The sequence below is a fragment of the Hylobates moloch genome, unplaced genomic scaffold (genome assembly GCF_009828535.3).
Source record: "Hylobates moloch isolate HMO894 unplaced genomic scaffold, HMol_V3 SCAFFOLD_19, whole genome shotgun sequence".
In the NCBI taxonomy this organism is placed as follows: Eukaryota; Metazoa; Chordata; class Mammalia; order Primates; family Hylobatidae; genus Hylobates; species Hylobates moloch.
The window spans coordinates 37506722-37522166 of NW_026652294.1; the positions used below are offsets into that span (position 1 = coordinate 37506722).

The 15445-nt window shown below is 52.0% G+C and overlaps 1 protein-coding gene across 3 annotated transcripts in view; it reads right to left on the reverse strand.

Moving 5' to 3' along the window:
- The window catches only part of PITPNM3 (PITPNM family member 3), a 105309-nt gene that overhangs the window by 38261 nt on the left and 51603 nt on the right, over nt 1–15445 (reverse strand). For all 3 annotated transcript variants that reach the window (XM_032138087.2, XM_058431477.1, XM_058431476.1), the window contains exon 4: nt 13952–13999. In XM_032138087.2, the coding sequence (XP_031993978.1) occupies nt 13952–13999 (48 nt within the window). The remainder of the gene's footprint in view (nt 1–13951; nt 14000–15445) is intronic.

The window sequence follows — 15445 nt, forward strand, 5'->3', positions numbered from 1 at the left end:
TTTTGGCATAAACCGGCCCAGGTCACCAGCCCAGGTCACCAGGCCAGGGCTCTTCATCATCCTGAAGGAGGGCAGTAAGAAAGGGATGGTCTCTTTGTTCTCACTAATGCCTTCACCCCTCAACCCTGCCTCATCAGAGAGACTCTTGGCAGGGAGGAAAAAGTGAGGAGAGGCTACTTTGAGAAGCAGGAACTTCTTAGACTGTTAGGCCCTTTCAGTCGAGCTCATCCCCTGTTTAAAAAGACGTTACTTGCCAGGCACCGTGGCTCATGCCTGTAGTCCCAGCACTTTGGGGGACCAAGGCGGGCAGATCACGAGGTCAGGAGTTCGAGACCAGCCTGGCCAACATGGTGAAACCCTGTCTCTACTAAAAGTACAAAAATTAGCTGGGTATGGTGGTGCGCACCTGTAATCCCAGCTACTCGGGAGGTTGAGGCAGAAGAATCGCTTGAACCTGGGAGGCAGAGGTTGCAGTGAGCCAAGATCACACCACTGCACTCCAGCCTGGCGACAGAGCGAGGCTCCATCTCAAAAAAAAAAAGACATGTTACGCTCTGAGGATCCCCTGTCAAGTCCACCCTGGCCCTGCTTGGAAGTCGAAGGCTTTGCTATTTTGCTGTGATGGGGATTCATCCATATACCTAGATGATGTCTGGGAGGAACTACAGCCTCATTCAATAGCACCTGGGGGGCTCAATCCACAGCCCCCATTCCCCAGGTGAACCCGCATGGCACACACATGTGGAGAGAAGGAGGCACACAGACTTACAGGGGAGATGGGCCCTGGATAGAGTCTTCGGATGGGAAACTAACCCCCTACTTAGAGGGTGACCTCAGACATGCTCTGCAAACCACCGCAAAAGGAGGGGTTTGCTGACATTCCCTGGTAAGAGTCAGGCAGTCTGAGATTGTATGAGTCCAAGCAAGAGTGCCCTCTGTGAGTGCTGGCCTCCAGACCCAGCAGAATTCGGCACTAGGACCTTGAAGGGGACCCACAGTCACAATGATGGAGTCACTCTGAGAGGCTATGGAGAAAGGAAGAGCAACCAAAAACCTGCAGGCGGCAAATTTCGCTTTGCTTTTCAAAGTGGTTGATTCCAGCTAGGGAGCTTGGTGTTAATTCCTGGCAAATCCTGGGGCAAATTACTAAACAAATGCTTTGAGGACCCTTAGAAAAGGAAGCAGTGGGGCCGGGAGTGGTGACTCATGCCTGTAATCCCAGTACTTTGGGAGGCTGAGGTGGGCGGATCACTTGAACTCAGGAGTTCGAGACCAGCCCGGCCAACCTGATGAAACCCTGTCTCTACTAAAAATACAAAAATTAGCCAGGCGTGGCGGTGGGCATGTATTTAGCTGTAATCCTAGCTACCTGGGAGGTTGAGGCAGGAGAATCGCTTAATCCTGGGAGGCGGGGGTTGCAGTGAGCTGAGATCGCGCCACTGCACTCCACCCTGGGAGACAGAGCGAGACTCTGTCACCAAAAAAAAAAAAGAAAGAAAGAAAGGGAAGGGGAGGGGGAGGGGAGGAGAGGGGATGGGTGGGGAGGGGAGGGGAGGGGAGGGGTGGGGCGGGGAGGGGAGGGGAGCAGTGGCTCCCAGAACTCTGATTGGTTCTCTTGGAACCAGCTCACTAACCCTGCATCATAGCATGCTGTGGCATAGATAGGGTCGCTGGACCAGCAGCTCAAGGGAATGCCAAGGGCTTAGGGGCATCTGGGGAGGGGAACACACTGGCAGAATAACAAACTATCTAAGGAACCCATAGCTCTCACCACAGGAGCTCAAGGAATGTGGGCTCATGAATGTGAACCTGCAGCCACACAGAAGGTGTGGGGACCAACAGCCAGTAGCAGATGTGGATGGAACAGCGTGAAGCTGTTCTGAAGGGTTTAAAACTTTTTTAAAAACAGGGGGAAATTTTAGCCAATGAAAGTTTCCTTAGGAGCCCAATTTGCAAAGATGAAAGTGGATCGGATCTGGCTGAAGCAGGCTGGGGGGCCCAGAGCCCGCCTTCCTCACCTGCCTGTCCGTAGGCAGTTCTTGAGGGCTCCAAGAGACTGAAACTCAAAAGCCACTGAGCTTGTTCAGCAGCCAGACTTCAGACCACCCTCCTCTGCAGGTTCCCAGCTCCTAGCTTTGCAGAAAAGGAAAAATGACAATCTAAATAATGGTGGGGGAGGTGGGGGAAGAAGCTTGGGGCCTCATATTAGAAGGAAACACACCAAAATGTTTACAGTGGTTTTCTCTAGATGTTGGGACAATGGATTTTATATATATATATATTTTTTTTTTTTTTTACTTTCTACTTTCATCTATTTTCCAATTTTTCTCTAAGGAGTCCATATTTATTTTAGTTTAAAACTATTTATGAATGTTTATTGGATAGATAATACAAGTATGTGTCATGTTTATGCAAGGAACTTTTTTTTTTTTTTGAGACGGAGTCTCACTCTGTCGCCAGGCTGGAGTGCAGTGGCACAATCTGGGCTCGCTGCAACCTCCACCTCCCGGGTTCCAGCAATTCTCCTGCCTCAGCCTCCCCACTAACTGTGACTACAGGCGCATGCCACCACGCCCAGCTAATTTTTGTATTTTTAGTAAAGACGGGGTTTCACCATGTTGGCCAGGATGGTCTCAATCTCTTGACCTCGTGATCTGCCCACCTCGGCCTCCCAAAGTGCTGGGTTTACAGACATGAGCCACTGTGCCCAGCCTATGCGAGGAACATTTTAAAACCAGCCACAACCTCCTATTTTAGTCAATACAAACACTACAAACAAAAAAGTGTGAAATGTTGTCCTCCCCTCTGGGAGCTGACAGGCTAATGAGGGAGTATAATAGGACAAGAAATACTTGTGGAAGGAAAGAATAAATGTGGAACATGATGAGTGAATTAAGATCCTGTGTTTGGGTTAAAAATGAACTCGAGGCTAGGGGCCATGGCTCACACCTGTAATCCCAGCATTTTGGGAGGCCAAGGCGGGTGGATCAGTTGAGGTCAGGAGTTCAAGATCAGCCTGGCCAACATGGTAAAACCCCATCTCTACTAAAAATACAACAATTAGTTGGGCATGGTGGCGGGTGCCTGTAATCCCAGCTACTTGGGAGGCCGAGGCAGGAGGATCGCTTGAACCCGGCAGGTGGAGGTTGCAGTGAGCAGAGATCCTGCTGTTGCACTCCAGCCTGGGCAACCAGAGTGAAACCCTATCTCAAAAAATAAAATAATAAAATAAAATAAAAATAAAGTAAGCCTTCCAAGGACTTAAAAAAAAAGAATGAACTCGATACCACTTGCCTATTCCTACCCTATTGGTTATTGCCCAAACTTGTGTCAGGGCTGAAAACACCAAGACCAATCAGACACAGCACCTGCCTTCAAAGATGTCTTGAGCCCCTGGGATCACATGACCAAGAGTAGGTCATGTGACCAAGGTCAGGTCAATGACAAAGACCTAGGTCATGTGCCCAAGATCAGTCACATGACCAAAGGCTACAAAGAGCTTGAGTCAGGGTAGTGGGGCTGCCATAGTTACTTCTCAACCTCTAAGGCTGCACAAACCAGAGATCTCAGTTCAAAATGAGAGGGAGACATCCCTGCCCTGCCCCTGCAGCTCAGGCCCCACTGAGGGTATGTCTGATGCCCAATAACAGGGCAGGAAAGCTGTAGAAAGGGGCTCAGGAGGTCAAGAGACCCAGCCTGGAGAAGAGCAGCAGCTGCCTGCAAATCTATGCTGAGCCTCGTGTGGGTCAAGGGAGCAGAGGGCAAAGCCAGGACGAATAAGGGTTGGGGTGGTTTCTGGAGAGTCATTCCAAGTTTTAGCACAACCTAGGAAATGTTTACAACAGTTCAAGAGTGACCTGTGCTGACCTGCAAGCAGGCTGTTCTCCTTCACTGAGGTTAGACAAGCAAGTTATGTAAGTGACCACGTAGCAGGGTGCTGGGGACGAAGTTTCATCCAGGGTTCGGGTGGAGCGGGAGGCTGAGGTCCCTCTGTGACTCCTTAACCCTTTCCGGGTCAGAATCTAATCACGTCCGCCTGGATTCATCTGACTAACTAGGCTAAGGTGATGTGTTCAAACCTTCGATGGCCCAGTGAGCCTTTCACAGTGACACTACCCCAGACCAGGGCCTGGCCCTTCCAAGGGCCTCTGCTCCAAACCCTGCCCCTTGAGAACATGCTGTTAGATACCCCAAGTGAACACGGGATTAGTTCAGAGGAACAGTTCTCACGGGGGATCCCAGTTCAGATCAGAGGTGCCATCTTGAACGGGCCCAGTGAAATTTCCAGGTATACAACCATGAGAAAAACTCTGCCATCACAACACGGGGATGCTAGAGGGACATGAAACCCCAAACCTTGGTATCCCCCTACAGACTCCTCTGCAACAAACACAGCCCTCCTAAGATTGGTCCTGAGTTTCTAGTCCTCACCCGGTGTCTCAGGCAATCTTCACATTCATCCTGTGAGGTCAGGAGTACTCTCCCCATCTTAAAGATGAGAAAACCAAGGACTGGAAAGGTGAAGTGATTTCTCTCAAGATGTAAGTGGAGGGCTGGGGACTTGAACCCAGGTCACCAGGTCAGGGCTTTTCATCATCCTGAAGGAGGGGAGTAAGAAAGGAATGGTCTCTTTGCTCTTACTAATGCCTTCACGCCACAGCTCTGCCTCCTCAGGGAGATCTTGGCAGGGAGGAAAGAGTGGGAAGAGGCTACTCATAGCAGGAACTTCTTAGGCTGTTAGCCCAACCCCCTAATGATCCCCTGTCAAGTCCACCGTGGCCCTGCCTGGAACAGCACATACACAAAGGAATGCAGTGGCACACTCCAGCCCACGTGCACCTGCACAGTAACCCCTGCCAAATGTGTGCGGCGTCCAGCACAGGCCCTGGGAATGGCTCTTACACATAGGAAAAAGGTGCTCAACCTTAGAACCCTAAACTAGAGGAAGGCTCATTGAAATTACCCTAAGACAACTTTTTTTTTTTTCCACCTGTCAGACTGGCAGTTGTGACACACTATGGGCCAGGGTGTGGAAAAACGATCTCTTCATTCATTGCTGATGAGAGTAAACATCAATATAGCTTCTGTGAAGGACCACTCGGCAATGTCATTCAAAATGCAAAATGCTTTTGACCCAGCAATTCCAAGCGCATGTGCAAAAGCACACATGTACAGTGCTAACCATTGCCACACTGCTTTTACAACAGCAAAAGACAGGAAGCACCTATACATCCACCAGTAGGGGACAGATTAAATTTGACCACAGTGAAATTGCACATGGCTGTTACAAAAAACAACTCACTTCTAAGTGTACCGAGCTAAGGAGACAATCATGATCTAGTATCAACATCTGAGAAAAGCAAGGTGCACAATGAAAGGAACTGTGTGCTCCCATCTGTGTGAGGGTACAGATATAAAAATATATATAAATGCATACTTATGGATACACTCATGTATGCAGAGATTATCTCTGAAATGGAATCTAAGAAACCAGTTATAATCTTTTCTTCTAGGGAGAATTGTGTGCGCTGGAAGACAGGAGAAGGAGGCATTTTATACCATGTACATGTGCTACCTACTCAAAAGACAGATTAAAAATAAGAATTTTTTTAAAGTGCATGTAGCAGGGTGGTTTTTTTTTAGATACCAATTTATATTTTCTCCCAGCTCTGGCTCCTTTGCCTCTGGGAAGGTTTGTGGCAGAGCTTCCTGGCTTTTGTTTCCAAAAGCTCTTTTGTTCCCAAGAGGAAAGGATTTGGAGACAGAGAATGCTTCAGGTGAAAAGAGATCCTCACGCCCTGGCCCTGGGTGGAGGAGAGAGTCCTCTGTACAGGTCCCTTCGCAACTCCAGGAAGATGGAGAACAACATAAGAAGACCTGGCCATCCCATGCTCCAGAGAGCCTGAACCCTAGGCCAGGAGCTGCAAGCCCAGGACAAAAGGGACCACCAGGCTGGGTTCTGGGGTCCTCGTGCTCACCACTGTGGATGGAGGACCCCTTGCACATGTGTGCATGCTGCAGGCACTCTTCCCCCACCAGAGTGCTGGGAAGACCCCTGGAGTTTTGGGGCAATGGCAGGAGGAGGAAAGAGAAGCCCCTGGACGCACAGGGGAGGAGGAGTCCTTCACCAGCACAGCTGCTTGGGAATGTACAGTCAAAATCAAAGTGGCTTACAGAAAAACAAAGGAAAGGGCGATTCTTCCACGTGGAAGTAAGCAGACTGTGCAGTGAGGTCTCTCTTTGCCCCTCCAGAGCCACAGTGCCCCACCTCTGCCCAACTCAGCCCAAGGCCGAGGCCCCCTAGCTACAGGTTGGGTGCAGTGATGGAAAGCACCAATAGGAGAACTGGGGCAAGGAAGCCCCCTCCGTGCCAGGTCATCGTAAGGTGGTCTCTGCTGGAGGCTCATGCAAGACCCTCACTGGGCTCTTCTCCTTCAGGGGTGGGAACAGCCCCAGGGTATTGCTGATGCCTTCTTGGTTTCCTTAAAGCCTCACTCACCTGTGCATAATGTCGCTCTGCTAAGCCCTCCTCCCACCTGTGGTTTGTGTGCGCCTTCCGTTTCCTGCTAGAACCCTGACTGCATCCCAGGCTGGATCCTAAGTGCTCTATGCAAATCCCATCACCTCCTCCCACACCACCCCTCTCCAGGCTTCCCATATCCTGACCAAGCCCCCGCCTTCTGCTCTGCTCTCCCACACTCGCCCCTCCCTCTCTGAACTCAGCCAGTTTTCGCACATCCCCTTTCCCTCTCACCGCAGAGTCCCTGCAAGTGTTCCCCGGGCCTGGGCTCTTCTCTACACTGCCCCGTGCCCAGATACTTCCCACAGGAACTTCAGTGTTCCTTCCTTCCGGGGACCTTCCACTCTTCCTGTCCTCTCCACAAAAGCGCCACGGTCCTGTCTTTCCTGGGGTTAATCCTCACGCTTTTCATTTTATGACTATTTGATTATTATCTTCCCCTCCTCCGTCTCCCAGATGACAAGATCCTTAAGGGCTGGGACTGGATTTGATTTTGCTCTATTTTATCCCCAAAGACTATCACGATGCTGGCATATAAAGGTGCTCATTAAATATTTTTTAAACACATGGGTGAATTAACTAATCATTTGTTCCCACTTTGTACCCCTGTGTCGGAAGCTGCACGTGCCCCAGCAAAGCCCAGATGCTATGTAGATAGACTTGCATATGCGCACAGAGACGCACACTCAACCTCATGAAAGTGAATGCACCAATGCATTGGCATAGAGGCTAATGCACATCCTCATGAAAGTGAATGCACCAATGCGTTGGCATACAGGCTAATGCGCACACACAAGTGCAAGGGCACACACACACAATGAGAAGGAACCATGCCAAGCAGAGACATACACACACATGCAAGAAAAGTGCTCCCAAGGCGGACGTCTGCCACCCTGAGCTCATTAAAGCTGGCTAAATATAGCCTGTCTGCAGCTGTGCTCAGCAAGCTGCCCACACAGGCCAGGAAAAGACACCAGTTACCAGGCAGAGGAGTGGAGAGGCCAGCCGTGGGCAAGGGGCTTCACGCATCCTGTCTGCGGTGGGGGGTCTTCCTGGGAAGGCCAGGGGCTGAGGGTATGTGGGAAGGGAAGCCCTTCGGTGGCAGGTCAGGGCATTCAGAGCTGTTCCTCTGGTCACTGACCCTAGGCAGTGGGGTGTGAAGTCAAACCACATGCCCACAATGGGGAGAGGTGAGCTGAGCCATCTACATCTCCCTGTGTCTGAGCCGAGGACCCAAGCTCAGTCCAGGACCAGGGGCTGGAGTTAGGACCCAGCTGGGGATAAATTGGGGCTCAGTTGGTGGCTAGGAGAGAGGCTCAGTAGAGGATGAAGATAAAGGGCCAGACTGGAACTAAGGTTGGGACTCTGTGGACCATTGCCAGGTCTTTTTCTGGGGACGAGAGGAAGTTCACAGCCCCACAGAGCATCAGCTCTAATGTGTGGATGTGGCTGTGGGAAGACCCTCCCCGCACGTGGGACAGCTGCCTGCTGCCCTCACCCCTGCAGCTGATGCCAGGCGCTGGCCCTGGAAAAGCCATGAGGCGACCAGCATGGCTTTGGGTCACATGTGTCAGGTGGCTGTTGTCATCCACACAGGCCGGGTCCAACTTTGAGGGCGAAAATAGACAGGTCTTCCTGCTGTAGAATCTGCCCCCACAACCCATCCTGCATGGGGGTGGGGCAGAGGGAGCCTCCTCTCAACTCGCACTTTCCCACCCTGTGCACTGCGGAGCCCTGCACCTCGTGGAGCTGCTGAGACTGGAAGGGAGAGGCATGGAGAGGGTGAGACAGCCGCAGGTCTCCTGGGAGAATGTCATGCCTCCTCCCACCAGACATTCCTGGATGGGGGTGTGGGCAGAGGAAGGGGAGTTACTGCCCTTTGAGATAACAGCTCTACCCTTTGCCTCTTCTATGGTGGTGGCATATTGCAGCAGGAGGGGTGGGCCGGGCTTGCTGGATTCAGCACGTGTGAGCCCAGCAGCCATGAATGGAGCTGCAAGGGCAGAGGCCAACAGTGCGGGGTCCAGAGGGACCCCGGTCCTTCCCACCGTTTGCTGCAGAGGAGCTGCCTCTGTCTCCTCCACAGAGATGGATGGGATGCTCAGGCTTCCCAATTAGCCCACAAGAAAACTGTGCTTAGAAAGTCCATGCTCCTCCCAGCATCAGCATGGGGAAATGGGAGAGCTGACGGGAAGAGGGGAAAGTGGGCGGGTAAGGTCGTATGGAGGCAAGGTTCACGCTTCGTTGGAGAGGAGCTATGGGAGGGGAAGCAGGGACTGTGAGAACCAGGCTTTCCTCCTCCAAAGGTCTCTCTGACACTCTGAAGGGAGGACCAGAGTGGGTGAGATGGGAGGCAGGAAGGCAGGGAGGCAGGGAGGCAGGGAGGCAGGAAGGCCAGTGCACAGGAGGATGCAATGGTCCAGGAGAGAGAAGATGGGGCCTCAACTAGAGAAGGGATGGGGACAGAGAGGAGTAAGTGGGTCTCATAGCACTGCTGGAGGTTGAATGACACTAGGAGAGGTTGATTTGACAGTGGATGGTGCTGGAGACAGAGAAGTCTAGAAGGCTTCTGGCTTGGATTCATGGAGGATGGTGCCATTCACACTGGATGGAAGCACAGAAGGAGTGAGGTTCGATGGAAACACACAAGATCCCTGAGTCCCTACAGCCAGCACTATGGCAGGTGTGGTGGGAGCACTCTGGAAATGGTCACTGGGCTAACTAATGGAGCAGCATGAACAAAGCACAGACAGAGGAAGCCAGGGGACAGAGAGGCGGCAACAGAAGACCCTGAGAATGTCAGAACCAGGAGGGACTCAATGAACAGAAAGATGGGACCCCAGGCAGGAGCTGAGACTGCACAGCAACTCAGCAGGAGGTCACCCAGGTCTCCTCCCCCAAGTCCAAGGCCCTCTCTCTTCTCTGCGCCCCCACCGAGCCCCCACACACAATGGTTCCCTTGGCTTCCTCTAGTTTGGTTTCAAATATCAGGCTCACGCCAGTGACAGCAGGCTGCCAGGCCGCCTGCCCAACTGCACAGTGAAGGCTGGGGCTGCCTGACAGCCACCGAGGAGAAAGTGTCCAAGACACCCCTCCCCACATAGCCACTGCAGACAAGCCCCTGCAACCTCATACCTGCGCATGCCCTGAGAGGCCCATGGAAGGCTCCCTCCCCACGCTCACAACCCAAGAGGCCCCGTGCTCTCTGGCCGGCTCATGTCCTCCTCTCTGGGGACTCCAACGCTTGGGGAAACACTGCTGTGACAATGGCAACTGAGGCAGCTGCAGGACCAGCAGAGCGCCAGAAAGACTGAGCCCCACTTGACAAGATTCATCATCACATGGGCACCAGGTGTTCCAGCTTCCAAGACACATCCGTCCAGTAACAAGTGAGAACAATCAGAACTTTCTATCTACCCTGGGCGGATCCTAGTATCTTACAGATATCATCTCTGGTGCCCTCAGCAACTCTAAGAAGTAGATGGTATGGCCATCTTTTCTTTTCTTTTATTTATTTATTTATTTTTATTTTATTTTATTTCTGAGACAAAGTCTCGCTCTGTTGCCAGGCTGGCGTGCAGTGGCACAATCTCGGCTCACTGCAAATGAGCCACCGCGCCCGGCACGACAGTATGGTCGTCTTTCCACAACTGAGTAAACTGTGGCTCAGAGACATCAAGTAACTTGTCCAAAATGTCACAGCTACTAGACAAGAGAAGCTGAGTGTCAAATCCAGGCCTTTCCACTCTGCAACCCCAGACACCATCACACCACTCATAGGATGTTCTGACTCCTGGTTCCAGGGCAACTTTTACCACCTCGCAACTTGCTTTTAGTGAGTCTTCAAAAACCCAGTGGAACTATTAAATAAGATAATTTGCATGCAAGTATACTTTATGTGGAAAAGCGCCATTATAAATGCAAGCCATTGCGATTCTTCTTTTTTTAATTCAGGTCACAGATTTTTCTTCTGCCAATTTTGCATTAAAAATAAACAAACACATTACCATCAATCACCACCATCATTTCATAAAAGAAAAAGCATTTTAATGCCAAAACTGGGCAAGACATAATTGTAGAATTATGTGAAAAGGAGTCCTCTCAATTGAATACACTCAACATGATGGAAAAACACATTACAGTATTATGGTTTTTCTCACTGCTGAAAATCTTGGGTTCATTTGGGCATCCCCAACCTAGACGACCTCCAAGGTACCATTTCAGCTCCAAAATTCATCTGCACATATGCTGTCATTCTTTGCTAAATAAGAATACTCTTTTTTTTTTTGAGATGGAATCTTGCTCTGTCGCCCAGGCTGGAGTGCAATGGTATGATCTTGGCTCACTGCAACCTCCGCCTCCTAGGTTCAAGTGATTCTCCTGCCTCAGCCTCTCCAGTAGCTGGGATTTCAAGCATGCACCATCACATCTGGCTAATTTTTGTATTTTTTTAGTAGAGACGGGTTTTCACTATATTGGCCAGGCTGGTCTCAATCTCCTGACCTCAGGTGATCCACCCACCTCAGCCTTCCAAAGTGCTGGGATTACAGGTGTGAGCCACTGCACCCAGCCCAATAAGAACATTCTTAAGGAGCAGAATTTGATGACAGCCTTCAGCAATAGAATTCTAACTATTTAAACACACATTTTTCTTCAGCCAGGTCCAGAGATCACTAAACATCTCATCAATTCAATTGTGTCTGTGGAAAACAGAGCTGTGGTTTGGCATCCTGGAGACGAGCTCCGCGTTGCGTGGCTGTTTTTGCTTCGCGGCTGCCGCTGTCTCCTCTGGCCAGGTGCTCAGAAGGGGAGATGATGGTTCTTTTTTTTTTTTTGAGATGGAGTCTCACTCTGTCGCCCAGGCTGGAGTGCAGTGGTGCCATCTCGGCTCACTGCAGGCTCCACCTCCTGGGTTCACGCCATTCTCCTGCCTCAGCCTCCCGAGTAGCTGGGACTACAGGTGCCCGCCACCACACCCGGCTAATTTTTTGTATTTTTAGTAGAGACGGGGTTTCACCGTGTTAACCAGGATGGTCTCGATCTCCTGACCTCGTGATCCACCCGCCTCGGCCTCCCAAACTGCTGGGATTCCAGGCGTGAGCCACCACGCCAGGCCAGATGATGGGTTCTTTTCCTCTCCTGCATTCCTGGGGAATGTGGTGACACCCCTATATTCATCATGCTTGTTATTTTATAATGTTTTGACATCTCAGGGGCCTTGCTGGCCAGGAAGAGACTGCCCCTCCCAGAGCTGGCTAATTCCTAGAGGTAATAACCACTCCCTTTGAGGGCACCTTTCATAGGCAAATGAACCAGTCCCAAACCCATATCCCCAACCACCTTCTCTAACTCTCACCCACCAAGCCAATACTTCCCTGGCCCTAAATCAACCCAGGGCCAGCTACCAGACAACGGGACACCAGCCCTAGAGCCTAGAGCCCAGAGCCCTCGACATGCACATCAGCCAGCCCTACATGGTTCTCCTGCTCTGCCCTGCCTTTCCAGCAAAAAACCCAACAAGGGCTCTGGGCCTTGCAGCTTTCGGGAGCCCAGTCCACTCTGCCCACCACCTCCCTGGGCTCAGGCCTGCAGCCACTCTGCAAGCTCTTCCATACCTCAGTTGCTATTTTCTGAGGTGGAGGCGCCTGTGACACCAGCCTTCCTATGGCCTGGAATCCAGCCTTGAGTTGGATTCCTGGACCTTCTGTCTCCTGACCAAACCAAGTGCTTCCCCCGTGGCCCTGCATGGTGTGGAATGGCCCCATCTCTCAAAACCTGAGCTGAAAATCTTCTGTTGATGACATGAGCCTCTCCACATGCTCAGTCACCTCTACATTAAAGACCCGCAGGTACATTTTAACACAGTCCCCTTGTGCTGAGCTCAGTTCCTTACACCCCTACGAGGGCTCAGGAAAGAGAACTGCCCTCTCTCTGCCCTGCCCTTTCCATGGTCTGATGCCCTTATGGCCTGGGCCTTGGGGTGCCCCTGACAAAGACATTCACACCTAGCAGCCCCTGAAGGGCTTTGTCTATGAAATTGCCATTGAATGTTAGAAGCAGAAAAAGGTTCTCCGTGTAGGGTGTGGTGGCTCATGCCTAAAATCCCAGAATTTGGGGAGACCAAGGCGGGCAGATCACCTGAGGTCAGGAGTTCAAAAGTAGCCTGCTCAACATGGCGAAACCCCATCTTTACTGAAAACACAAAAATTCCCCGGGCATGGTGGCCGGCACCTGTAATCCCAGCCACTCGGGAAGCTGAGGTGGGTGAATCACTTGAGCCCGGGAAGCTCAAGAGGTTGTGGTGAGCTGAGATCGTGCCATTGCACTCCAGCCTGGGTGACAGAGCAAGACTCTGTCTCAAGAAAAAAAAAAAGAAAAAGATTCTCCGGCAGGGGATGCCTGTGCACCCACTCAAGGCTGGGTTCCAGGCCATAGGAAGGCTGGTGTCATAGGTGCTTCCACTTCAGCACAGCAACTGAAGGATGGAAGAGCTTGCAGAGCAGCCACAGGCCTGAGCTCAGGGAGGTGGTGGGCAGAGTGGACTGGGCCCCCCAAAGCTGCAACCACAGATCAAAGGAGCAGGAGAGAGAAGTCAGGAAAGTTCTGAGCACAACCCCACCCCAAACACACATGGAATCCTCTCCGGCCCCAGCCACATATGGAAGTCAATACTGCCAACAGCAAAGACATTTGGCCCAGACATTGGCCACTGAGTCCTCCCAGAACGTCCAAGGAGGACGTTCTGAGGTCACTATGGCAGCAAATGGCCACATCTCAACCAAGTCTTTCCCAGGTCCAATGCTGTGCTCATCTCTCTGAGAAAACACAGGGGGAAGGAAACCTGGAGATGCCTGTGTAACACAGAGGACAGGGACTCAGCCACAGGACCATGGGATCTACAGAGAGGTAGCCTCTTCATGGAGCAATAATGAGGATCATCACCCCGGGCACATCCAGGAATGAGGTGTCTCTGAACCTCGTTCAGTCATGTCAGTCACCATGGCACCACCAGTGGTTCCTGGAAGTTGTGTCACCCAAAAGTGATGGGCACAGGGGCCATGTTCCCCATCCCCATCCTCCTGTCTCTGTCCTCATGCCATGATCTCATCTGCTCTGCTGAGCTCACACTCCCAACCCACCAGCCTCCCACCCCTCACTCTGGCCCTGTGGAGTCCCCAGAGAGGGGGACATGAGCTGGCCTGAGCTGCCCAGTGATAGGAACTCAGGAACCCGAGGGGGCTCAGTTCATGGGTTAGAGATGGCCCAAACTCAGGCTGAGTGACCTCAGGCCCTCCGGTCCTGCCTGCAGGCAAGATGGCAGGGATCCTGCCACCCTTCCAGGCTCTGAGTGGATGAGAGGGGACCCAGGCTCAATGAGCTTGGACCCATCCAAGGGGAAGAAATGACCCCACGGGGTCAGGCTTGACTCACGCTGCTTCTCCTGGAGGATGCTGGATGTGCACGGCACGGTCCCTTCTCCTGCAGAAAAAGAAAAGAAACATAAGCAGATCCTTGTCACTGTTGCCAGGCACTGTGTTTCCCAGGGAGGCTGCTTGGAGCTGCCTCTGGCCCTCACTCTAGAGCTTGGGATGGGCAGAGGTATCTCCTACCACTTCATGCCCTGCTCTGCCCTGCCCTGACCCAGCTCTTGGCCCTTCATGCCACACCCGATGCCATTTCTGGGGAGAGTATAGCCTGGCTCCTCTGCGTCCTCAGGCCTTTCCACTTCGTCTTGTCCTCCAGCTCCTCCTCTCCTCCCTCCTCTATAAAGCAGTGGCTTCCCAGGAGCTGCCTGCCTCTCTATACTCACTCTCTCCTCCGAGGGTCCGCACTGAACTCCAAGCCCACAAACCACTGCCAGGGCTCTGCCTCTGGCCCAGGCCGCTCTCCTTAGCTCTGTATCTGCATATCCCACTGCCCCCCGGACGTCTCCTGTGGCCACTCCCAAACACTGCACACTCCCCATGACCAAAGCTTCCCTAAAAGTCTACAGCCCCTCCCAAAATGTGTCTGCGGCTTCCTCTAGGGCCCCAGTTCTCTGAGGAAGGGTTCCAAGGCACAAAGCGAAGTCACCTCCTGGTCTCCCCAAGGGACTCGAGAATCCTTCCCCATGCAAATCTACCTCATTTCTTCCCCTACAGAACTGAAGGGCAGCTCCAGTCTAAGAACCTCTTCCATCTCTGTAGCCCACACTCCAGGGCCTGGTGGATGACTCCTCTCCTGACCCCATGCCTGCCTCTCACATGAAACTTCTCCAGATGCATCCATTGGAATCCGTCACTCTGTTTCTGCCACCCTCTGCCTGCCAGGGCCGCCTTCATGGCCCACATCCCCTGAATCCTGGGATCATGGCCCCTGGGCTCTCTCAAAAGCAGGCAGGGGTAAACAGTGGGAAGAGCATCCAGCTGGAATCTGGAGGCTGACTCCATTTCAGGCTCCCTCTGGCCTGCTGTGTGACATAGGCACAGTACTCTCCCTCTCTGGGTTCATTCCTACAAGACAGCAGGGATCCAGTGCTCACTAAGAACCTCTAAGTCCTGAAAGCCCTTGAGTGACACTGCATTATGATTGGATACCTGGATTCAAATGCCAGCTTCTTCACTTACGAACCATGCACCCTTGGGCAAGTTACACAACCTGTATATGCCTCAGTCTTCCAATCTATAAAATGGGGATAGTACTGGTACTTGCCTCGGAGGGTTGCTGTGGATAGTAAATGATTAATATATGTAAAGCTGGCTGGGCATGGTGGCTCAGGCCTGTAATTCCAGCACTTTGGGAGATGGAGGTGGGCGGATCACCTGAGGTCAGGGGTTTGAGACCAGCCTGGCCAACATGGTGGAACCCTGTCTCTACTAAAATACAAAAACTAGCCAGGCGTGGTGGCGCATATCTATAATCCCGAAGCTACTCGGGAGGCTGAGG